This window comes from Delphinapterus leucas, chromosome 4, assembly GCF_059928025.1.
Source record: "Delphinapterus leucas isolate spDelLeu-1000000601 "Yukka" chromosome 4, BTC_Dleu_Yukka2, whole genome shotgun sequence".
NCBI lineage: Eukaryota > Metazoa > Chordata > Mammalia > Artiodactyla > Monodontidae > Delphinapterus > Delphinapterus leucas.
The window spans coordinates 67,081,252-67,109,151 of NC_143132.1; the positions used below are offsets into that span (position 1 = coordinate 67,081,252).

Genomic DNA, 27,900 nt, shown 5'->3' on the forward strand with positions numbered 1-27,900 from the left:
GAACTTGTTGAGAATACGGATGAAGTATGAAACTGATCTCTGATGTCAAATCAGAAAATCTGGCCACATGAGGAAGATAATTATGACTTAAGTTTAAAAAATATAATGGCTTAATTAAGCACTGAGTTATACGAATCAGTTTAAATAATGTACCAATTTATAGGCTAGTCAGGTAGTCGATGACTGAAATATTCATGCAAAGCTTCATGGAAAAAGTAGGATTTAGACAGGGCTTGAAGAATGACTTGGGCCTTGAAAATAATATTGAGTAAAGGTTTTAGAAATTGTGAGGTTTTGCTAGAGTGAGATCAATTCAGAGAAAAATTTGAAAGCCTTTTGTAGGTATTTGGAAATAGGGAACTACAGAGGAATTTTGAGGAAATATTAAGTGAAAGAACGCAATGTTTTACTGTGTGGGTTTGAAGAGAGAGACCCTGAAATCTAAAACTTCAGATTCCAACTGGGAGGCTTTTGTGGTAATGTACATTAAAATGGTCAAGATCTGAAACAGAGTGCTGCTTGTAGGAATGGAAGATGAAAACCCATTGAATTTGGTCAACAACTGGATTAGGGAGTGATATGAGAGATGAGTCAAAGACAACATTTTAGGAATAGTGGTTTCATATGCAGTAATAACAGTTCTTGGAAAGAGAGAAAAATAAGTTTGAGTCAGTAGAGTTGTGTAGAGAGCAGAAAAAGAGAGGGAAAAGGTCTTTAATATTTATTTTTGAGTCATCAGAATATAGATGCTCTTTGGAGTTGTGAGAATGAATGATAAAGGAACAAGGAAAGAAAGAAAGAACAGAGGACCAAAAGCTGAGCTTAGGAAAATGCCTTCTACTAAAGAGCCTCAAGAAAAAAGGTGTGCATACCAGTAATAGAAACTGAAAATGTGTGGTTGCCAAGATCAAACACTATAGGTATATGTGTATATACATTGGTGCACATCAGCAGAGATGTTAGGACAGTTTCTAATAATGTTAAACAAATTATAAATGTACTGTAACCAAGCCTAATCACTTCCAAGCCACATATATTACTTTGCTTTTCAGAGAAGTGGTAGTGAGGATGGAACTTTTTACTTACTAGGAGCTGGGAGAAATAGTTTAACTTTACTCAGTAAAATATAAGTGTATTTTATTAACTATTTCTGATTAAAACAATAGTACATGAAAATGCCAGAAAAGAACCCTACAATACACAACAGTATATAGTGAAAACTTTCTCACTGCCCTTCCAGGGGCAACCACTATTACTAAGTTTCTTATGTATTCTCCCCCAAATAATGTATGCATATATGCATTATCTTTTTTATACAAATGACAGCATACTCTATATGTTGTTCTGTATCACACTTTTTTCACTTAACAGTATACAGTATTTTGATTATGATTCCATATTAGTAAATATGGAACTTTAATCTCCTTTATAGCCACATAATGATAAGTGTTATGCATATGTTAAACAAAATACACTTATTAACAGTTTTTAATATTGCTGAATCATTTGTGACATCTGACAATTCAGCCTGTTTCTCAAAGAACACAAACGCCTAATCCTCTTATCTCAGGGGGCATTGCCCAGAGTAACTAACCAACTATACTCCGAATTTGTCAGTTTTGCATCTATATTTAATTGTATCTGGTCTTCTACAAGTGTCATAAATAATGCATTTCTCTTCAGAGAAGTAGTATTTATGATAGAGCTTTTCCATCTTGTTGGGGGCTAGGGTTAAAAGGCTGAGCCTGCTCAAAAACAACCAATCTAATAAAAAAAGTAATACAGTTGGCATCTATTGAGTACTTACTATAAGCCAGCCTTTGCATCAAACATCTTTATATACATCTAATCTTTATTAACAGTCTAAGGTAGTATTATTTTGCCATTTCAATGGGTAGAGAAGTTGAAAATCAAAGAAGTTAACTAATTTGCCTAGGATCAAACTGTTAATAAATAATAGACACAAATTGAACCTAACACTGACTCCAAAAGAAATCTTTTTATTCAGTGGTTACCACAGCACACCAAGTACTTCTACAAACGTGAAACTTTTGCTACCAGTTTTTATTATTTGAAAAGAAACAATAATCTAAAACAGGTGTAATTACCTAAAATAAAAATTTATTTAAGGCTTTTGCTCATTCATGCCAATGTCTCAGCTGTTTTATTTTTGTAGCCATTGCTTCCCAACCAGTGATTTTCCTAGAGAGGGATGAGAAGACAAAGAGGAAACTAGTAGTATTCTTCAAACTGAAAAACAAACAAAAAAATCCCCAAACCCCGAAACGTTTTGAAATAATGTTGAAAACTTAAAACAGCTCTAAGAGATAAGGGAGAAGAGGGGAAATGCCTCAGTTTGAAAAAGTTTGAGTAGCAAATAGTTTGAGGACCGTATACTGTTGTATAAATATGCACCCAAACAAGGTCAGGCTCCTCAGTTTTTGTTTTTTTGTGTTTTTTTGATTCTAGTTTTTCTCTCATAGCTTGTGACTTAAAAAATAAATATGAATAGGTTCTGTAGCTTCTCAGGACTGGAAGGACTGTGAAGGCCATCTATTTTAATTTACCATTCAAGACTTGAATACTCTTGAATACAAAATTCCTGCCAAGTGATTGTTGAGTTTAGGATTAAATACCCCTTAAACTAGCCAGTAGAAACTGCTGGTATAATGAAAACAGCATGCATTAAAGTTTCAGGTCTATAACTTACTAGTTTTGTAACCTTGTGCCAATCTCATAACCTCTTTGGACTCCAGTTTTCTTTATGAAATGAAAAAATGATGATACATGCTCTAGCTACTGAGAATCAAATACCATGTATGTAAAATATTTTTGTAAATACTTTTTTCCTTAAATTGAGCTAACACTGTAACTGTGGCTTTCCTTTATTAGTCCTTTATTACAGATGGAAAGCAATGTCTTCCTTGACCACTATAACTAAATTAGTGTTCCCCCACCAACCAGAAGTCATTTCTTATACTATTACCCTTGTTATTTTTTTCATAGTTCACTTTACTTTCTGAATTAATCTTATTTGTTTACTTGTTCATTGTTTGTATGTACCCCTAGATTGTAAACTTTATTAGAACAAAGACCTTGTCATTCTTATTCCCCATATATCCTTTGTTCTTAAGACAGTTTCTGAAACATCTTGAAGGAAGGAAGAGAGGATGGAGAAAGGGAGAAAGGAAGGGTTGAATTTTAAGAACTTGAAAATCCTAGGCTATCCTCAGACTCTGATTTTTTGAGATATATACTCCTGGGCATATAGTAGGAAGTCTAAGTACCTGTTAAATCACATTGAATTGAAAGTAATTTTTTTAGTATAAGGAGTGTTGCTCTCATAGGGAGGTGAATATGTATCACAACTGAGAGAAGCAGAACTGTTTCCTTAGTATATCTCCTGTAGGCATGAAATCAGATCTGAAATGGAAGGTTATGGAAGACTAAGATAAATGTGAGATGGAGATGACAGACTCACTGTCTTCAAATAATCTACTACTATCATGATTATTGAGATAATATTTAACTCTATGCTATGCAACTTCTCATTTTTTCCTTGTTTCCTATAATGGTCTTAAACATTGTTTGAGAAACACAACATATATATATATTTTTTTTGAGTCCCACGTTTTTCTTTTTCTCTTTTTTTTTTAAACATCTTTATTGGAGTATAATTGCTTTACAATGGACAACATATATTTTTAAAAAGTGCTCTTTGTTACTTCTTATTTTAGCTCATACTTTGGTCTTCTCAAATCATTTAAATAACATTTATACAGGAGATAAAGGAAATACAAGTTTGGTGATTTTATAAAATGTTAAATATGAAAACTTTTCCATTTTTCTTTTCTACTTGTAGAATTTCAAGAACCCTATGCCGTTGCTGTACTTCTGGAGAAAGATCTCATTGTAGTTGATCTGACACAAAGCAAGTAAGTTGTCCATGTACGGATTAACACTATTTTAGACTCTATTTATTGCAATTAAAATATAGGAGGACATTATAGATAATTGGCATTAGAATTCTTTAGATGGTAAATATTCTTTATGTGTAATATTGTTTTGCTAGAATTACAAAAATGTGATTTGGTTCAATAATGAAAACTAAACCAGGAGAGTTTAGGGGACACTGAGAATATTGTAAGATATTTTAAAGGCAACACCTAATGTTTAAAAAGATGCCTTTGGGGACTCCAAACACATAAAATGGATCACATTTCTGCTATTTCCCTAAGCAAAAAACAATTGTTACAAAAATTATATAATGTACTGTTTGTCCATCTGCTCTGTTGACTAAAGGAAAATGGCACATGATAAAAGTATTATTGAACTACTGTGGCAGACAATACAGAAGATCAGGACCTCGAGGCAAGAGATGATAGATGCCTTCTTTTACTTTCTTTTCTTTTTCATTATGTTGTGGGCAGTAGAAACAAATATAAAATATTGCTGTTAGAGTGGTGCTTTCCACTACTTTACATGGACAGTAAAGCTAGACTTGAAACTGATGAACACTGTCTTCCTGCTACATATTTTCATTATCAATGATGATAGGCATGAAGCTCATTTTCCCTCATTCTTTGTTCTAGACTCACTGATCCTTTTTTAGCCTGTTATATTTGCAGAGCTTTTGTACATTCTCTCTTCTCTGCATGGAATAATCTTCCATTCCTTTTTCTCCTTACTAACATCTATAAGAATCTCAACTCAGATATCGTTTTCTCATTAAAGAAAATCTTTCATTATCTGTATAATTTGGTCAAATATCCTATTAAGGGCTGTCTTAGATCCATGTTCCTGTCCTTCATAGCTTTGACACAGATGAAATTTTCCATTTGTTATTTTTTTAAGATTGTCTCCCTACTAGACTGTAGGCCTCATGAAGGACAGGTTTTGTCTCCACATGAAGTAGGTTCTTAATAAATTTTTGTTGGATGAAGTACAGTCTGAGTTTTACTCTCAGTGTAGTTTGTGAATGTAAGAGCCAAAGTTCTTCTTTGTGATAATTTGCATCACATAGTATTTCAATATTTTGAAAGGGAATAGGGTTGGTCCATAATATCACCATAACTGAATTCTGCCTAGCTGCTCTATTTATCAGCATAAAACCTGATTAAGTTTTGTGTACGAGTGTGGATTTATGCCTCTTTCTCTAAGTTCTAATATAGGTTTTATTAAAATATACTTTTCTGATCTCACTGGTAGTCACCTCTTCCTTCTGTGTCATATTTGTTGGTTCCTCATACCTTGTCTAATTGTCTAACATCCTCCAAGGCCCACTATACTTTGTCTTTAATACTCACATTCTTTAGCATATACATTTATTCTTTTTAAAACTTTTTTATTGTGGTAAAATACATATAACATAAAAGTTACTATTTTTATACATTAATTCTTATGCTTTTCATTACCTTATATAAGTATGTGAATTGACGTTTCGTTTCCACGTTTTTATCTAATATTTTGCCTTCTTCAGCACCATGTTTTAAAATCTATGTGACATTCCTATTTTGCTGTCTATTACAAGAAGTTTAATGTGGAAAAACTGAACATGTTCTCTTTCCCTCCAAATAGTTACTTTTAGCCATGTTTAATGTTAACAAATTGCAGCTTTGTACTCATTTTTCAAATTAGTTTATTCCTTCCTTCCTTCTTTTCCAGTTAATCCTCTACATGAAAGCAAGCATTAGGGCTTAAAAATTTTTCCTCTTCTTGGATTTACGTCTTTGTTTACATTTCTACAACAACCAGTTCACACTTTCACACGTAAATTTTTGTAATACATTTTTAGTTATTTCTTTCTTAAATGTCATTTTTCTACTCTTTGCCAATATAATAAAGTTATTTTCCCCAAACACTTCCATGATATTGTTCACCTTCTCAGGAGTCTATCATTGTAATCTCTTGCTATTATCAAATCCCAAATTGTAGATCTGATCTTTAAGGTGATCCACTTATTTTACTTCTAATTCTTCAATATCAGAAATATTGATAATTTCTGCTCTGAAACAGGGAACCTCTGATCCATTCAGTTTAAACTACTTGCCATTTATTAAACACAACTTTCTCCTTTCCATGTGATTTTGCATATACTACTTTTCTTATCTGGGAAACCATTAATATTGGAGGGAAGAGAACCGCTGTCAACACACACATACACACACACACACACACACACACACACACCAAACTCTTTCTGGTGTTTGAACTAAGTTTCTGATTAAGTTCCTATAATGTGGGGAAAATTATTTTTAATAGTCCTCCCCACCCCCCGAAAGCACGCTGTATCAGAAGTAACATGATCACACAGACTGAGAACGGATGCAGCATAGAATAATACTCCATTCCATCTACTACAGTACCTGGTACATCTGGTACATGAGAAGTGTACAATATATTGTGGTTCTAAGAATTCTTAATTTGGTTCTTACTGATACCCCTTTTTAAAATGATATATGGCTTGAGGATATGAAATTTACTACAGCCATAGGTCTGCATTTCCACTGTTTTCTAGTTTACATAGGAAACAATCTTAAACATGTGTAATCACACACATACCTACATTGCACACACAACTTTCAGTTACTCCCTGTAAAAATACAAAACCAAAATACTTGCCTATGTATTATGTCCCTTGGAGAGCATGTAAAATTTTCTAAGATATTTTAATACTTGTATTATATAAATATATAGATAAAATTGTATGTAGATAAAGTACTTAGTTGATAATGTTTTAATAAACTGACTGATAAGTCAACTTGCTACATATTTTCAATTTAACATAATTTAGTCTATCCATTTTAGAAAGCGATATCACTGTGCAATTTTGAAATTACTGGAAAGAAAATGAGTTTATTCAAGTAAAATTCTACTAGTATTCATATTACATTTTATAGATATATATTTTTAAAAGAGAATTCTTGTTCAGGTGATCATTGTTTTATGATGCTTAAAAAACAGTTATGTGAAATATATTCAATATAATCAATATTTAGAAGAGCTTAGGGTTTGTTTTATGAAAGCTATTTCATTTTTATATCAGTGCAAAATGACACTAATATATTATCTTTATCTATTAGCTTTCCTATCTTTGAAAATCCATATCCCATGGACATTCATGAATCACCAGTTACGTGCACAGCATACTTTGCTGATTGCCCACCAGATTTGATTCTAGTGCTCTACTCTATAGGAGTCAAGCATAAAAAACAAGGATACAGTAATAAGGTAAAAGCAACAATTAGAAATTTTCTTGTATTCATATCCATATCATATGATCATACTTTTTTCTGTTATTTTCTGACTTTCCATAGAAGAAGACTTGAACTAAATTCTTTTCAAGTCATAAGCTGGCGCCTATAAAAGACAATTTCTGAAATTCAAATTTCCTAAATGCTACATAGCTTTAAGTGTACGAGAATATAAATTTCTTATATAAAAAGTATACAATTATCTACTAAGATATACTTACCTATCATATATATTTATATACTAAATATATGTTTAAACTAACATATGCTTGAATCATAAGATGTTACCTTTGATTATTTTAGGTGAAGGATTACGTTTTAAGAAATTCAGGAGTCAACTCTCTCTAGTTATTTCTTATCAATCAATGGTTAATAAGACATAATTGTCAAAGTCTTTCATTAAATAACTTTCTAGAATTCCATTTTGTTATATTTAACTACAGGATTCAAATACTTACAATTATAAAAGACCCCCCCATTATGATTTCTGTTATTTGAACAGGACTGTTGAGATGGACAACTCCAGGGGGCACAATTTACATAGTATTTTGTGTTAAATGGCACCACCACAGTTTTGAGGTACATAGACTACATGGAAAATGTAGCAACACCACATTTGTATGATTAAAGATACTTCTTTGCATTTTTAATATGAATGGTAATATTTGTTAAAATCTATATTTTTAAAGGATATGAAATTTTGCATTTGGAATTGTTTGTTCAATGAAGGAGTTAAAAAATAGGTACACATTTCATTCTTCATTACTTAACAGCTATTTAGTTTTAAGTGAAACTTTTACTGTTATTTTAAAATATTTTTATTTTAAATTTCTAAGTTATTTAAATTTAAAAAATAAAACTTATAAATTCTTCCCACATAATCTGTTTAGGAGTGGCCAATCAGTGGAGGAGCTTGGAACCTTGGCACACAGACATATCCGGAAATTATTATTACTGGGTAAGTGGGATGTGATTTATGAGTTTATCAATTTATCATCAAAAAGATTTCATTGAATTTTCACACTTTCCCATAATTGTGCTGTAGGAATGCTGACAGTTTAAATTAAAATATAAGACACAGCTTCTATCCAAAGATTATAACCTTTATAGAAGATAAAATCAAATCATTGAAAACATAGACATATAACAAAAATAAGTAAGTATAGATTATAAGACCAGAAGAAAGTCAGAGATAGAAAAATCATGAGAGATTAGTCAAAGAAGAATTTCTGTAGAAATCATAGATTATTAGCCTTAGACAGGCCCTTACCAATATCTCTTGATTCCATCTAAATCCAGGAATCAGTGCTCTGTATCTCCATCAAGTGGCTATTTAAAGTATACTTCAAAACTTATAGCACCGGAAATGTTGTTACTTCCTATAGCAACCCACTTCATGCTCTAATATTAGGAATGAAAATGGAAACATAGCAACAGATAAAGATAAGACTTAAAAGATCATAAGGAGTTCTGCTTATGAGGTATGGAATAGATGTACTTTTCCCTATTCTTCCCACTAAGTACAATTAAAACCCCTGGATATTATTATAATATGCCTGGAAAAGATGGAGAGAAGTCAGACTGGATAGGTCCCCAAAGACTCAAGGAATGACATGGAAGTGAGTTTCCTGGCTTTTCTTTTTGCCTCATATATCCCAGAATTGGAGCTGAAGAAGCTGGCAACCTGGAGCTGCAGGCACAAACCTAAAAAGCCCAACGAAAGCTAGCTCTCTCTAGCCAAAAGGTGAGGAAAGGAGAAGCCTATAAAGACAGTAAACTTTTAGAAAATAATCTTTCTATTATAGCTAACCAACACAGAAAAAAACTATGACTCCACCCCTACCCACTTCATCAAAGGTTGAGTGGAGAGTGTGGACTTTCACCCTCATCAGGCCATAATAAGGTGCCTCAACTTGCCCATGAAGGGGGTGTCAGTTTCTGACACTGAGCTAAGGCTGAGTAGGGTGCTGGGACTTTTAACCCTGCTGAATAGTAGTGAAACACATTACCTGTGGTGACAGAGATAATGTGGGGAGAGAATTCCCAGCACTGCCCAGCAGTAATGAGGAGCCATATACCCTCCCCTTTTTTGTCAATGGAAGTCCAGTGAGGAAGGAGGAAAAGACAGAACTTAAAAAGTTCATAAGGAAATAATGGTTGAAAACTTCCCAAATTTGGCAAAAGACATGAACCTAGAGATTGCAGAAGGTGAGCGAACCACAAGAAATTCACAGTAAGACACATCATAGTCAAACTTTTGAATACTAAACACCAAGGAAAAACATATGAAAACAGCAAAAGAGAAATCACACCTCACCAACAGGGCAAAACCAATTTGAATGATGGCATATTTCCATTAGAAACCATGGAGGCCAGAGGAAACCTGAATCTTTTTCAAGTGCTGAAAGAAAAGAACTGGCAACCTAGAATAATATACCCAGCAAAAATATCTTCCAGGAATTAATTAGAAATTAACACATTCTAAGATGAGGGAAACTAAGACTATGTCAGCATCAGACTACTCTGAAAGAATGGCTAAAGGAAATTCTGTAAACAGAAAGCAAATGATAAAAGAAGGAACCTTGGAATATGAGGAAGGAAGGAAGAACACAGTAAGCAAAAATATGGGTTAATACAATAGGCTTGCTTTCTCTTGAGTTAAAATTATATTTGATGGTTGAAGAAAATATTATGGTTACATTGTTTGATGTGGTTCTACATATGTATAGAGGAAATATTTAAGGTAATTATAAATGGGTGAGGGTAAACTGGTATAAAGAAAGGTAAGGTTTTTATACTTCCCTTAAAATGGTAGTATGATAACACCAGTAGACTGTGACAAGTTAAATGAATATTACAATGCAGTACCTAAAGCAACGCTGTAAAAAGATCTGGGCTAAGAGATACACTGAAAAACATTATTGACACATAAAAATGGATGTACTAAAATAATTCAGTTAACCTACAGGAAAGCAGGGGGAAAAAACAGTGACAATAAAAGAGGGAAAAATAGAAAAGAAAAAAAAAAGACGGACTTAATTAATCATGGAAGTGTTAAGGCTTAAATGTAAATGGTCTAAATACATCAATTCAAATGCATTGATTAGCGGAGTGGATTAAAAAACATAAACCAACGCTATGCCATTAACAATACACTCACTTCAAATACCACAGTATAATCAGGTTTAGAGAAGAAGGACAGAAAAATACTTTATAAAAGAATCAATGGAGGGCTTCCCTGGTGGCGCAGTGGTTGAGAGTCCGCCTGCTGATGCAGGGGACACGGGTTCGTGCCCCGTTCTGGGAGGATCCCACATGCCGCAGAGCGGCTGGGCCCGTGAGCCATGGCCGCTGAGCCTGCGCGTCCGCAGCCTGTGCTCTGCAACGGGAGAGGCCACGACAGTGAGAAGCCCGCGTACCGCAAAAAAAAAAAAAAAGAATCAATGGAGAGTGACATCAGCAAGATGTCAAAATAAGTAGCCCCAGACCTCGTTCTCCCACAGGCACACTGATGCAACAATATATGGTCCAAAAACCTTTATGAAAACTCTAGAAACCAATTAGGAAATCATAGTACCCCAGGGGAGCTCAAAGCCAAGAGTAGCCACACTGAAATGGGTAAAAACAGCCATTTTATTTCAACTATATCAGCTTCTTCCCCAAATTGGCACAGCTCTTGTTCAGGAGGAATCTTCTCTCATGAGAGGGAAGCAGTGGAGTAGACTGTACATCCAATGTTCCTGCTTTTCAGGGGACTTCCAAAGAGACTAGTTTTTATCTCCCCTGAGTCAGAGTACTGATGGAACCTGGATGCCTGGGGGCTGCAGAGAACAAAAGAGAGCTCAGTGGCTTATTGAAGTGCTAAGAAACTTGCAGAACTAAGACAGATAATAGAAGGAGCAAGAGATGCAAGCTCCTGAAAAAGAAACCAGCAAACCTCTCTAATTGGGAAATTACACATACAGTCCCAGAGAAGATGCATCCCCATTGAAGGTTTGAGAGACCCCAAGGATATTGAGCTTGGAGAAGGTCTTCCCCTGTATAAAGCTGTCCATAACAGGTGGCTGTTTTCCAAATGCTAAATTCACAGTAAAAAATAACAAGGGGCAGGAAGAAACAGAAAAACACAACCCAATCAAAGGAACAAGATAATTATCTATAAACTGACCCTAAACAATTTGGTATCTGTGAATTACCTGACAAGCAGTTGAAAATAACTGTCTTAAAGAAGCTCAATGCATGAAAAGAGAACACAGGTAGACAACTAAATGAAATCAGGAAAATGATGTATGAATGAAATGAAAATATCAACAAAGAGGTAGAAACTTTTAAAAAGAACCAGAAAGAAACTCTTAAAGAGAAGGATACAATAACTGAATTGAAGATTTTACTAGAAGGGATTAACAGCAGATTTAATCAGAAGAAAGAACCAGCAAACTTGAAGATAGGTAATAAGAAATCACTGAGTCAGAGGAACAAAAGGAAAAAGAATGAAGAAAAGTGGCGAATGCCTAAAGGACTTATGGGAAACCATCAAACATACCAGTATAGCATTATGGAAGTCCCAGAAGACTAGAGAGAGAATGGGACAGAGAACCAATTTGAAGCAATCTTGGCTAAAAACTTCTCAAATCTGAGGAGGTAAATGGACTTCCATATTCATTGGATATGTATCAGAATATTCTAATGAGGATGAACCCAAAGAGGTCCACACTGAGACACATTATAATCGAATTGTCAAAGACAAAGAAACAATCTTAAAAGCAGCAACAGAAAAGCTACTCATTATCTGTATGAAAAATGTCATGAGATTATCATTGTATTTCTCAGCAGAAATATTACAGGCTAGAAGGGAGAAGGATGATATATTTAAAGTGCATAAAGAAAAAAGAAAAGCCAGCCATGGGACACTATATCTGGAAAACTGTACTTCAAAAATGAAGGAGAAATAAAGACCTTCCAAGATAAACAAAAATTGAAACCAGGGCTTCCCTGGTGGCGCAGTGGTTGAGAGTCCACCTGCCAATGCAGGGGACACGGGTTCGTGCCCCGGTCCGGGAATATCCCACATGCCATGGAGCGGCTGGGCCCGTGAGCCATGGCTGCTGAGCCTGCGTGTCCGGAGCCTGCGCTCCGCAATGGGAGAGGCCATGACAGTGACAGGCCGTGTACCGCAAAAAAAAAACAACAAACAAAAAAACCTGAAACCATTTATTACCACTATACCTGCCTCACAAGAATTGATAAAGGGAGTCCTTTGAGTTGAAATGGATGAACACTAGACAACAAAATGAAAGCATATGAAAATAAAAAGCTCTCTGGTAAAAGTAAATACACAGACAAAAACAGTATCCTATAACACTGTAGTGGTGGTGCATGAATCACTTTAAATTCAGGTGTAGAATTTAAAAGATAAAAGCATTTTTAAAAACTATAACTATAGGAGGGAAAGCTTCGGAGCCACAGAGGAGAGCACAGCAACAGGGGTGCAGAGGGCAAAGCGGAGAGATTCCCGCACGGAGGATCAGTGCTGACCAGCACTCACTCACCAGCCCGAGAGGCTTGTCTGCTCACCTGCAGGGGCGGGCGGGGCTGGGAGATGAGGCTTGGGCTTCAGTCGGAGCGCGCAGGGAGAGGACTGGGGTTGGCAGAGTGAACACAGCCTGAAGGGGTTAGTGCACCACGGCTAGCCGGGAGGGAGTCCGGGGAAAAGTCTGGACCTGCTGAAGAGGCAAGAGACTCTTTCTTCCCTCTTTGTTTCCTGGTGCGCGAGGAGAGGGGATAAAGAGCGCTGCTTAAAGGAGCTCCAGAGACGGGCGCGAGCCGCAGCTAACAGCGCGGACCCCAGAGACGGGCATGAGACGTTAAGGCTGCTGGTGCCACCACCAAGAAGCCTGTGTGCGAGCACAGGTCACTATCCACACCTCCCTTCCAGGGAGCCTGTGCAGCCCGCCATTGCCAGGGTCCCGGGATCCAGGGACAATTTCCCCAGGAGAACGCACAGCGCGCCTCAGGCTGCTGCAACGTCCCACCGGCCTCTGCCACCACAGGCTCGCCCCGCATCCGCACCCCTCCCTCCCACCGGCCTGAGTGAGCCAGAGTCCCCGAAGCAGCTGCTCCTTTAACCCCGTCCTGTCTGAACGAAGAACAGACGCCCTCCGGCGACCTACACGCAGAGGCAGGGCCAAATCCAAAGCTGAGCCCCGGGAGCTGTGCAAACAAAGAAGAGAAAGGGAAATCTCTCCCAGCAGCCTCGGATGCAGCGGATTAAAGCTCCACAATCACCTTAATGTACCCTGCATCTGTGGAATACATGAATAGACAACGAATCATCCCAAATTGAGGAGGTGGACTTTGAGAGCAAGATTGACTATTTTTTCCCCTTTTCCTCTTTTTGTGAGTGTGTATGTTTCTGTGTGAGATTTTGTCTGTATAGCTTTGCTGTCACCATTTATCCTACGGTTCTATCCAGTTTTTTTGTTTCTTCTTGTTTGTTTTTTTTTCTTAAAAAAAAGTTTTTCTTAATTTTTATTTTAATAACTTTAGTTATTTTATCTTACTTTATTTTATCCTCTTTCCTCTTTCTTTCTTTTCTTTCTTCCCTCCTTCCCTCCTTCCTTCCTTCCTTCCCGCCTTCCTTCCTTCCCTCCCTCCCTCCTTTCTCTCCTTCTTTCTTTCTTTCTTTCTTTCTTTCTTTCTTTCCTTCTTTCTCTCTTTCTCTCTTTCTTTCTATCTTTCTTTCTACTTTTTCGTGCTTTTATTCTGAGCCATGTGGATGAAAGGCTCTTGGTGCTGCAGCCAGGAGTCAGTGCTGTGCCTCTGAGGTGGGAGAGCCAACTTCAGGTCACTGGTCCACAAGAGACCGCCTAGCTCCACATAATATCAAATGGCGAAAATCTCCCAGAGATCTCCATCTCAACACCAGCACCCAGCTTCACTCAATGCCCAGCAAGCTACAGTGCTGGACACTGTATGCCAAACAACTAGCAGGAAAGAAACACAGCCCCACCCATTAGCAGAGAGGCTGCCTAAAATCATAATAAGTCCACAGACACCCCAAAACACACCACCAGACGTGGAATTGCCCAACAGAAAGACAAGATCCAGCCTCATCCACCAGAACACAGCCACTAGTCCCCTCCACCAGGAAGCCTACACAACCCACTGAAACAACTTTAGGCACTGGGGAAAGACACCAAAAACAACGGGAACTACAAACCTGCAGCCTGCAAAAAGGAGACCCCAAATACAGTAAGATAAGCAAAATGAGAAGACAGAAAAACACACAGCAGATGAAGGAGCAGACTAAAAACCCACCAGACCTAACAAATGAAGAGGAAATAGGCAGTCTACCTGAAAAAGAATTCAGAATAATGATAGTAAAGATGACCCAAAATCTTGGATATAGAATAGAGAAAATGCAAGAAACATTTAACGAGGACCTAGAAGAACTAAAGATGAAACAAGCAATGATGAACGACACAATAAATGAAATTAAAAATACTCTAGATGGGATCAATGGCAGAATACCTGAGGCAGAAGAACGGATAAGTGACCTGAAAGATAAAATAGTGGAAATAACTACTGCAGAGCAGAATAAAGAAAAAAGAATGAAAAGAACTGAGGACAGTCTCAGAGACCTCTGGGACAATATTAAACACACCAACATTTGAATTATAGGGGATCCAGAAGAAGACAAAAAGAAAGGGACTGAGAAAATATTTGAAGAGATTATAGTTGAAAACTTCCCTAATATGGGAAAGCAAATAGTTAATCAAGTCCAGGAAGCACAGAGAGTCCCATACAGGATAAATACAAGGAGAAACACGCCAAGCCACATATTAATCAAACTGTCAAAAATTAAATACAAAGAAAACATATTAAAAGCAGCAAGGGAAAAACAACAAATAACACACAACGGAATCCCCATAAGGTTAACAGCTGATCTTTCAGCAGAAACTCTGCAAGCCAGAAGGGACTGGCAGGACATATTTAAAGTGATGAAGGAGAAAAACCTACAACCAAGATTAATCTACCCAGCAAGGATCTTATTCAGATTTGATGGAGAAATTAAAATGTTTACAGACAAGCAAAAGCCGAGAGAGTTCAGCCCCACCAAACCAGCTTTACAACAAATGCTAAAGGACCTTCACTAGGCAAGAAACACAAGAGAAGGAAAAGACCTACAATAATAAACCCAAAACAGTTAAGAAAATGGGAATAGGAACATACATATCGATAATTACCTTGAGTGTAAATGGATTAAATGCTCTCACCAAAAGACACAGATTGGGGCTTCCCTGGTATCTCAGTAGTTGAGAGTCCCCCTGCCGATGCAGGGGACATGGGTTCGTTGCCCGGTCCAGGAAAATCCCATGTGGCGCGGAGTGGCTAGGCTCGTGAGCCATGGCCGCTGAGCCTGCGCATCCGGAGCCTGTGCTCCGCTACCGCAAAAAAAAAAAAAAAGACACAGACGGGCTGAATGGATACAGAAACAAGACCCATTTATATGCTGTCTACAAGAGACCCACTTCAGACCTAGAGACACAAACAGACTGAAAGTGAGGGGATGGAAAAAGATATTCCATGCAAATGGAAACCAAAACAAAGCTGGAGTAGCAATTCTCATATCAGACAAAATAGAGTTTAAAATAAAGACTATTAGAAGAGACAAAGAAGGACGCTACATAATGATCAATCCAAGAAGAAGATATAACAATTGTAAATATTTATGCACCCAATATAGGAGCACCTCAATACATAAGGCAAATACTAACAGCCATAAAAGGAGAAATCGACAGTAACACATTCATAGTAGGGGACTTTAACACCCCACTTTCACCAATGGACAGATCATCCAAAATGGAAATAAATAAGGAAACACAAGCTTTAAATGATACATTAAACAAGATGGACTTAATGGATATTTATAGGACATTTGATCCAAAAACAACAGAATACACATTTTTCTCAAGTGCTCATGGAACATTCTCCAGGATAGATCATATCTTGCATCACAAATGAAGCCTTGGTAAATTTAAGAAAATTGAAATTGTATCAAGTATATTTTCTGACCACAACGCTATGAGACTAGATATCAATTACAGGAAAAGATCTGTAAAAAATACAAACACATGGAGGCTAAACTATACACTACTTAATAACGAAGTGATCACTGATGAAATCAAAGAGGAAATCAAAAAATACCTAGAAACAAATGACAATGGAGGCACGACAACACAAAACCTATGGGATGCAGCAAAAGCAGTTCTAAGAGGGTAGTTTATAGCTATACAATCCTACCTTAAGAAACAGGACACATCTCAAATAAACAACCTAACCTTGCACCTAAAGCAATTAGAGAAAGAAGAACAAACAAAACCCAAAATTAGCAGAAGGAAGGAAATCATAAAGATCAGATCAGAAATAAATGAAAAAGAAATGAAGGAAACGATAGCAAAGTTCAATAAAACTAAAAGCTGGTTCTTTGAGAAGATAAACAAAATTGATAAACCATTAGCCAGACTCATCAAGAAAAAAAGGGAGAAGACTCAAATCAATAGAAATAGAAATGAAAAAGGAGAAGGAACAACTGACACTGCAGAAATACAAAGGATCATGAGAGATTACAACAAGCAACTCTTTGCCAGTAAAATGGACAACCTGGAAGAAATGGACACATTCTTAGAAATGCACAACCTGCCAAGACTGAATCAGGAAGAAATAGAAAGTATGAACAGGCCAATCACAAGCACAGAAATTGAAACTGTGATTAAAAATCTTCCAACAAACAAAAGTCCAGGACCAGATGGCTTCACAGGTGAATTCTATCAAACATTTAAAGAAGAGCTAACACCTATCCTTCTCAAACTCCTCCAAAATGTAGCAGAGGGAGGAACACTCCCAAACTCATTCTACGAGGCCACCATCACTCTGATACCAAAACCAGACAAGGATGTCACAAAGAAAGAAAACTACAGGCCAATATCACTGATGAACATAGATGCAAAAATCCTCAACAAAATACTAGCAAACAGAATCCAACAGCACATTAAAAGGATCATACACCATGTATGGATCAAGTGGGGTTTATTCCAGGAATGCAAGGATTCTTCAGTATATGCAAATCAATCAACGTGATGCACCATATTAACAAATTGAAGGAAAAAAAACATATGATCATCTCAATAGATGCAGAGAAAGCTTTTGACAAAAATAAACACCTATTTATGATTAAAACCCTGCAGAAAGTAGGCATAGAGGGATTTTTCCTCAACATAATAAAGCCATATATGACTAACCCACAGCCAACATCATCTTCAATGGTGAAAAACTGAATGCATTTCCACTAAGATCAGGAACAAGACAAGGGTGTCAACTCTCAACACTCTTATTCAACGTAGTTTTGGAAGTTTTAGCCACAGCAGTCAGAGAAGAAAAGGAAATAAAAGGAATCCAAATCAGAAAAGAAGTAAAGCTGTCAGTGTTTGCAGATGACATGATACTATACATAGAGACTGCTAAAGATGCTACTAGAAAGCTCCTAGAGCTAATCAATGAATTTGGTAAAGTAGCAGGATACAAAATTAATGCACAGAAATCTCTGGCATTCCTGTACACTAATGATGCAAAATCTGAAAGTGAAATGAAGAAAACACTCCCATTTACCATTGCAACAAAAAGAATAAAATATCTAGGAATAAACCTACCTAAGGAGACAAAAGACCTGTATGCAGAAAATTATAAGACACTGATGAAAGAAATTAAAGATGATACAAATAGATGGAGAGAGATACCATGTTCTTGGATTGGAAGAAGCAACACTGTGAAAATGACTCTACTACCCAAAGCAATCTACAGATTCAATGCAATCCCTATCAAACTACCACTGGCATTTTTCACAGAACTAGAACAAAAAATTTCACAATTTGTATGGAAACACAAAAGACCCCGAATAGCCAAAGCAATCTTGAGAACGAAAAACGGATCTGGAGGAATCAGGCTCCCTGACTTCAGACTATACTGCAAAGCTACAGTAATCAAGACAGTATGGTACTGGCACAAAAACAGAAAAATAGATCAATGGAACAGGATAGAAAGCCCAGAGATAAAACCACACACATATGGTCACCTTATCTTTAATAAAGGAGGCAGGAATGTACAGTGGAGAAAGTACAGTCTCTACAATAAGTGGTGCTGGGAAAAGTGGACAGGTACATGTAGAGGTATGAGATTAGATCACTTCCTAACACCATACACAAAAATAAGCTCAAAATGGATTAACGACCTAAATGTTAGGCCAGAAACTATCATACTCTTAGAAGAAAACATAGGCAGAACACTCTATGACATATATCACAGCAAGATTCTTTTTGACCCACCTCCCAGAGAAATGGAAATAAAAACAAAAATAAACAAATGGGACCTAATGAGACTTCAAAGCTTTTGCACAGCAAACGAAACCATAAACAAGACCAAAAGACAACCCTGAGAATGGGAGAAAATATTTGCAAATGAAGCAACTGACAAAGGATTAATCTCCAAAATTTACAAGCAGCTCATGCAGCTCAATAACAAAAGAACGAACAACCCAATCCAAAAATGGGCAGAAGACCTAAATAGACATTTCTCCAAAGAAGATACACAGACTGCCAACAAACACATGAAAGAATGCTCAACATCATTAATCATTAGAGAAATGCAAATCAAAACTACAATGAGATATCATCTCATATCAGTCAGAATGGCCATCATCAAAAAATCTAGAAACGATAAATGCTGGAGAGGGTGTGGAGAAAAGGGAACACTCTTGCAGTGCTGGTGGGAATGTGAATTGGTACAGCCACTATGGAGAATAGTAGGGAGGTTCCTTTAAAAACTAAAAATAGAACTACCATATGACCCAGCAATCCCACTCCTGGGCATATACCTTGAGAAAACCATAATTCAAAAAGAGTCATGTACCAAAATGTTCATTGCAGCTCTATTTACAATAGCCCGGAGATGGAAACAACCTAAGTGTCCATCATCGGATGAATGGATAAAGAAGATGTGGCACATATATACAATGGAATATTACTCAGCCATAAAAAGAAATGAAATTTAGCTGTTTGTCATGAGGTGGATGGACCCAGAGTCTGTCATACAGAGTGAAGTAAGTCAGAAAGAGAAACAAATACCATATGCTAACACATATATACGGAATTTAAGAAAAAAAATGTCATGAAGAACCTAGGGGTAAGACAGGAATAAAGACACAGACCTACTAGAGAATGGACTTAAGGATATGGGGAGGGGGAAGGGTAAGCTGTGACAAAGTGAGAGAGTGGCATGGACATATATGCACTACCAAATGTAAAATAGATAGCCAGTGGGAAGCAGCCGCGTAGCATAGGGAGATCAGTTCGGTGCTTTGTGACCACTAGAGGGGTGGGATAGGGAGGGTGGGAGGGAGGGAGACGGAATAGGGAAGAGATATGGGAACATATGTATATGTATAACTGATCACTTTGTTATAAAGCAGAAACTAGCACACCATTGTAAAGCAATTATACGCCAATAAAGATGTAAAAAAAACAAAACAAAAAGAAACTGTAAGTATAAAGGTGTGTTAATGGTTACAAAATATAAAGAGATGTATTGATAATTTACAGCATCATTAACATTAAAGTGAGGGGAGAGAGAAAGGAGTAGTGTTTTTTTCAGTTATAACATGCTGTATTACTTAACGTAGATCACATCTTCCGTTGTTAATCCTCAAATATGCATTCATGGCATCGTTTTCAAAGGCTTCTGTCCATTCCCAACACAAAATATTAATCCACCCTCCACTGAAACCTTTGGTTTATTTTCAAACAGACTTCATGCTCTGGATCTTATGGGGTATGGAGGCTCAGCTCACCTGAGGACAGGTGGTCATACCTTGCCCCTGGGGATTCCTGTGGGTCAAGTGGGCCCTGAGAGGAGAGGGAGCTAAAGGCCCTGAGGACTAAGGGTATTTTGGGGTAGATTTCTAAGGGCGACCCCTCACACAACCCTAAACCTTAAATATACCATGTGATTTCCACTAACCCAGCAGCATCTACCCTAGGCAGCAACAAGGCCACACCTATTCCAGGAGGAGCTCAGCCACTAGGAAACAGGCCCTGGAAAAACTACTCAGTGGTCTCAGGTGTGCTATGTGTGATATCTCTAGCTCAGTGCTACTGAATACGGGTCTGAGGGAATAATATCTGCACCAATAAGAAAACTTGTTAAAGGTGCCATTTCATGAGCCCCACAGGAGAATCATAACTTACAGTGGGGCCCTGGTTCCCTCCAAATTTGTATGCACTTTAAAGAATCAGAAGAAGTGTTTGCTATGTGGTTCCCATGCAGTTTCCCACTAGTATTACATGATGAGTATTTAGAAATTACATCACATGTGCCCTCCCCACAGAGTCTGTCTATTGATCTGGGTGGGAGCATCCATGTTGTTTTAACTCCAGGTGATTCTAAGTTTAGACCAGGTTTAAGCCCAAGGGCTGCTGGGTACATCGGTGAGATTTGCTTCCAGTCTTTAGTCCCTTTGCCTTTGGGAAGACATCAGTGTCTGCTCTACATGGTATTGGAATAGGCAGGTCAGTGTAGCCCACTTAAGGAGTAGGGTTTTTGTATGCAATTGAAGTTAAATTGTCACTTTAAAATAGATCAGTATAACTATAAGATGTTTTACATAATACACAAGGTAACTGCAAAGAAAATACCTATAGAATATGAACAAAAGAAAGTGAGAAACAAATCAAAACATGTCACTATAAAAAATCAATGAAACAAAAGGAGGGCAGCAAGAAAGGAAACAAGGGGCAAAATAAATACAATATAAGCATAAAACAACTTTTAAATGGCAGTGGTAAGTCCTATACTATCATTTCTTTAAAGATAAATGAATTAAACTCCCAAGTCAAAAGACACAGAGTGGAAGAATGGAAAAAGAAACAAGACCCAACTGTATGCTGTCTACAGGAGACTCACTTTAGATATAAGGGTGTACATAGCCTGAAATGAAAGGATGGGTAAAGATACTGCATGCAAATGCTAACAAAAAAAGACATCGGGGTGAGCATACTTTTATCAGACAAAATAGACTTTACGCCAAAAACTGTCAAAAAGACAAAGGAGGATAATATATGATGATAAAATAGTCAATTCACCAGAAAGAAATAAAAATTATAAATGTATATTCACCTAACAACATATCGCCCAAATATATAAAGCAAACACTGACAGAATTGAAGGGAGAAATAGGAAATAGTGCAAAAATAGTAGTTTTCAATACCCCACTTTCAATAATGAATAGAGCACCCAGACAGAAGTTCAATAAGGAACAGAAGACTTGAAAAACAGTATAGAACAATTGGACCTCATAGCCATGTACAGCACACTCTACCCAACAACAGCAGAATATACATTCTCCTCAAGTACACGTGAAACATTCTCCAGGATAGATCACATGTTAGGCCATAAAACAAGTCTTAAAATTTTTAAGAAGATTGAAATCATAACAAGTATTTTTTTATAACCACAATGAAATGAAATTAGAAATGAATAGCAAAAGGAAGACTGGAAAATCCACAAAATATGTGGAAATTAGGCAATACCCTCTTGAACAACCAGTGGGTTAAAGAAATCACAAGGAAGTTGGAAAATGTCTTGAGAAAAATGATAACGAAGACAGCATATCAAACTGATGGGATGCAACAAAAGCACAACTAAGAGGTTTACAAGTAAACCTCTAAGAAGTTTATAGTAGTAAATGCCAACATTAAAAAAAGATCTAAAATCAACAATTTAACTGTACACCTCAAGGGATTAGAAAAAACTAAACCCAAATTTAGCAGAAGGAAGGAAATAACAAAGATTAGAACAGAAATAAAAACAAAATAGAGGGTAGAAAAACAATAGAATATTAAAAACTGAGATTTTTAAAGATTAACAAAATTGACAAACTCTTAGCTAGACTAAGAAAAAAAGAAAAGACTCAACAAATGTCAGAAATGAAAAAGGAGACATTACAGCTGATGCCACAGAAATAAAAAAGGTTCATAAGAGACTACTCTGAAGAATTATATGCCAACAAAATGGATAACTTAAAAGAAATGGATAAATTTCTGGAAACATACAACCGACCAAGACTGAATAATGAAGAAATTTAAAAATCTGACAGACCTATAATCAGTAAGAATATTGAATCAGTAATAAAAAAAATCTCCCAACAAAGAAAAGCCCAGAAGTAGAGGGCTTAACTGGAGAATTCTACCTAACATTTAAAGAATTAACAGCAGTTCTTTTTAAACTCCTAAAAAAATTGAAGAGGGAAAACTTCCAAACTCATTGTATGAGACCAGCATTACATGATGTCAAAATCAGACAAAGATACTACCAGAAAAGAAAACTACAGAGCAATATCCCCAGTGACTATTATTGCAAAAATCCTCAATAAAATATGAGCAAAACAAATTCAGCTACACATTAAAATGATCATAAACAAGTGGGATATAGCCTCAGGATGCAAGGATGGTTCAACATGAAAAGCAATCAGTGTGATATACCACACCAACAAAATGAAGGACAAAAACCACATGAACATCTCAGATGAAGCAGAAAAAGCATTTGACAAAATTCAACACTCTTTAATGATAAAAACATTCAACAATCTAGTAATAGAAGGAAATTAACACAACATAATAAAGGTCATGTGTGAAAAGCACATAGCTAACATCATACTCAATGGTGAATAACTACAAGTTTTCCCTCTAAGATCAGAAACAAAGGAAGGATACCCACTCACACAACTTGATTCAACATAAAGCTGGAGTCCTTACACTTCCTGATTTCAAAACATGATACAAAGCTAATCAAAAATATTACAAAGTAATCAAAACAGTATGGTACTCACACAAAGACAGAGATATTGACCACTGAAACAGAATAAAGAACTTATAAATAAACCATCACCTATATGGTCAAATCTTTGATAAAGATACCAAGGCTATACAAAGGGGATAGGATAGCCTCTTCAACAAATGATATTGGTAAAACATTATTTGCACATGTGAAAGAATGAAATTGGACCTTTACCATATACCATACACAAAATCAACTGAAAACAAAACCCCCTAAATCTAAGACCTGAAACTAAAGAACACCCAAAAGAAAATGGGAAATATTTCATGACACTGGATTTGGCAATTATTTCTTAGTTGTGACACCAAAAACAGGCAACAAAAGCAAAAATAGACAAATGGGACTATGTCAACTTAAAACCTTCTGTGAAAAAAAGGGAACAATCAACAGAGTGGAAAGACATCCTACAGAGTCAGAGAAGTTATTTTCAAACCATATATCTGATAAGGGGTTAATATCCAAACTATATAAAGAACTCCTGTAACTCAACAACAAAAACATACAATTCAATTAAAATGGGCAAAGGACTCGAATTAGGTATTTCTCCAGAGATACACAATTGGCTTATAAGCGTATGAAAAGATGTTCAACATCACTACTCATCAGGGAAATGCAAGTCAAATCCACAATGAGATATCACTTTACAACTGTTAAGATAGCACTATGCAGCACCAACAGGAAAATAAGTGTTGGTGAAGATGTGGAGAAATTGAAACCTTTGTTCACTGTTGGTTGAAATGTAAACTGAGGTAGCTGCTATGGAAAATGATATGGAGTTTCCTCAAAAAATTAAAATTAGAATTACCATATAATCCAGCAATCCCATTTCTAAGCACGTATTCAAAAGAATTGAAAACAGGGTGTCAAAGGTGTTCCATGTTTATTGCACATCCATGTTTATTGCAGCATTTATTCACAGTATCCAAGAGGTGGAAGCAACATAAATGTCCATCAAAAAATGAATGGGTTTCTTAAATGTGTTGTATACAATGGAATACTATTTAGTTTAGCCTTAGAAAAGAAGGAAATCTTTCTATATTACATGGATGAACCAGAAGGAAATTATGCTAAGTGAAATAAGCCAGTCTCAAAAAGACAAATACTGCATGATTCCACTTATATCAGGTACTTAGAATAGACAAATTCATAAAGACAGAAGACAGAAAGGATGGTGGTTGCTCAGGAGAGAGGGGAAAAGGGAGTTGTTGTTCAATGGATGTGGAGTTCAATTTTTCTAGATGAAAATATTCTAGAGATTTGCTGCACAACAATGTGCATATCGTTAATACTATTGTATTATACACTTAAAAATGGTTAACATAGTAAACTTTATGTTATATGTTTTTTACCACAATAAAAAAAATCAATATGTAACTAAAAGTTACCATAACTGAAAATAAGAACTAAATAAATTGGCTTAACAGCATGTAGTGACAGCTGAAAAAAGGATCCGTAATCTGGAAGATAGTGAGTAGAAAATATCTAGATGGAATCACAGAGAAAAAAGAAAACCATAAGAGATATACGATACTTGGTGAAGAAGTTTGAACATATATATAACTGGAGACACAAACAAAAGAGAGAGAGAATAAAGCAGAATAAATTATTGAATGATAATGGCTCAGATTTTTTCCATTGAGAACACAAATTCAAAATGTGCTAAAAACTAAAAGCAGAGTAAATAAAAGGAAAACCATCTACACAGATTGTAGTAAAACTGATGAAAACAAAGGGTAATGAAAAAATTCTCGAAAGCGGCCAAGGTGGACACTTTACAATAAAACAAACAGTAATAAGATTGAGAGTTGATATTTTAACAGAAATGGTGAAAAGAGAAGGTATTGGTATAAAATCTCTATACTACTGGGAAAAATGCTAATATAGAATTTCATACTTAGCAAAAATATTCTTCAACTATAAAGGCAAATTTTTTTTCAAACAAATGTTGAGAGTTAAAGTGAATGCTTTAAATAGAAGGAAAACAATACCAGATAGAATAATAGAAATGCAGAAATTAACTAATAACAGAAAAAGGTAAATGCAAGAATAAATCTAAATAAATAGCAATAATATTATGTTTTGGTATAAGTATTAAAATGTGAATAATTTTTAACAATATTGTGATGTAGAATGAAAATATATCATAATGCTAGCACAAAAGGTGGGAGAAAGGAAAATAGAGATAAAATATTTAACATTCTTGCTTTGTCTGGGTAGGTGTAAAATTAACAACTGAAGGATCAACAATTTAAGGATCAGTTTTGTAATATCTGTGTTAGCCACTAAAATAATAGTGCAAGAATATAATACTCAAAAACTAATAAAATAGGGTAATATTTTAAAATGTGATTAATCCTTAAAAGGACAGAAAAGAGAGAGAAAGGAGACAGAATTGGTTAGACAAATAGAATATAATTGTGAGGTTGGCAGATTTAAATTCCAGTGTATCAGTAATTACACTAAATATAATTTGACTGTATTCTGCAGTCATAAGCAAAGACTGTCGGTCTAAATAAAAAAAATTCTAAATCACTTATGAGACACATTTAGCATATGTATGCTAAAAATTTGAAAGTAAATACATGAAAAATTGTAACATGAACAATTTAAAATTTTGGTACATCTCTACTTATATCAGTAGTTTTCCATTGCTGCATAACAAATCACCACAAACTTAACAGCTGAAAACTCATTTATTAACTCACAGCTCTATAGGTCAGACATCTGGCACTGTATGATTGAGATTTTTGCTCAGTGTACCATAAGACTGAAATCAAGGGGTCAACAAGGCTGAGTTGTCATCTGGAGGTTCTGAGGGAAAATCTGCTTCCAAACTCATTTTTTTTATTAGAAAAATTTAGTTCCTTGTGGTTGTGGGACTGAGCTCCCAATTTCCTTGCTAGGTGTCATGGGGGGAGAGCATGTTAGCTACTTAAGTCTGCCTGCATTTCTTGCCACGTGGCCCCTTCTTACTTCAAGCCAGTAACAATGCATCTAGTACTTCTTATGCTTCAAATTTCAAAATTCTTTCATCTTTGACCTCTAGATCTATATTTATAGGTTTCATGTGATAGGTTCACCCAAATAGTATCCTTTTCTTAAAGTCAACATAATATAACTGTCATGGGAGTGATATATTCTCTATTATATCCACAGTCCCAGAGAATATACAGGATTATCCAGAAGGCAGGAATCCTGGGGAATATTTTAGAATTCTGCCTACCACAGTAAACTTTAAAGCAAGAAGCATTATCAAATGTAAAAGGGACTATTTTAAAATAATAAAAGGATGAATCCATTAGAATTTTGAGTTCAGGGCCCCAAAATATACAAAGAGATAGACAATTCTGCAATAAGTGGAAGAAAATATAACAAACCTCTCTCTGCAACTGATTTTAAAATTAAAGGAAAAATCCATAACAATAAAGAAAGTTTTGAACAGCATGATTAATAAGTCTGACTTAACTGACATATTTAAAACATTACACTCTACAGTTCAAGAATGTACATTCTTTTCAAGTGCACATGAGACACAGACCAAAGCTGACCATATGCAGGACCATAATAAAAGTGCCAATAAATGTCACAGGATTGTAATCATATATAACATGTTCTCTGACCACAGGGGAATTAAACTAGGAAGGAATGACAAAAATATATAAAGAACATTCACAAGTTTTCAAAATTAAGCAATCTATTCCCAACTAGCTTACTGGTTAATAAGCAAATCACAATATAAAATTTTAATATATCACAAACAGAAAGACAGTGAAACTAAAATATAACATGTGGATAAATCTAAATCTATGTTTAGAGGTAAGCTTATACCCATGTTATATGTTTATATAAGTTAATATAAGTTTATACCCATGCATGTTAATAAGAAGACTAAAATTTAATGATCTAATTATCTATCTTAAGAAGTTAAAAAGGATAAAAAATTATTCCCCCAAAAGTAAAAAGGAAAATAATACTGTTAAGAACAAAAATTAATGAAATAGAAAGAAAATGTACAATAGCAAAGATTTACAAAGCCAAAGTTGGTTTATGGAAATAAATAATAAAGTTGCTAAAGGTATGTACAAGATTGTCAAGAAACACAGAAGAAACAAAATAGAACAATCATAAATATATGGAAATCAAGCAACATACTCTTAAACAACCAACAGACCAAATGAGAAATCACAAGGGAAATTAGAAAATATTTTGATATAAATAAAAAGAAAAATAATAGCATGGAGATGTAGCAAAAACAGTACTCATAGGGGAATTTATAGCTGTAATCACCTACATTAAAGGAAGAAGAAAGTTCAATAACCTATCTTTACACCTTGAGGAACTAGAAGAAAAACTGATACCAGCAGATATAAGAAATAATAAAAATTCGAGCAGAGATAAACAAAACAGAGAATAGAAAAGCAATAAAGGAATTCAATGAAACCAAAAGTTTGTTCTTTGAAAATTTCAACAGAATTGACAAAACTTTAGTTAGAGTGACTCAAGAAAAAAAAAGGGGGACAATTATTAAAATCGCAATGAAAAATGAGTATAATACTGTCAATCTTACAAAAATAAAAAGGATTATAAGAGAATACTGTAAACAATTCTATGCCAACAAATTAAATAACCTAAATGAATGAATAAATTCTGAGAAATTCACAAACTATCAAAACTGACTCAAGAAGAAATAGATAATCTGAAC

General features: G+C 35.6%; 1 protein-coding gene across 1 annotated transcript in view; it reads left to right on the forward strand.

Moving 5' to 3' along the window:
* The window catches only part of STXBP5L (syntaxin binding protein 5L), a 384,965-nt gene that overhangs the window by 213,140 nt on the left and 143,925 nt on the right, over positions 1 to 27,900 (forward strand). Inside the window, 3 exon segments of the mRNA XM_089909991.1 lie at positions 3,863 to 3,935; positions 7,083 to 7,230; positions 8,144 to 8,211. Of these exon segments, the coding sequence (XP_089766117.1) occupies positions 3,863 to 3,935; positions 7,083 to 7,230; positions 8,144 to 8,211 (289 nt within the window).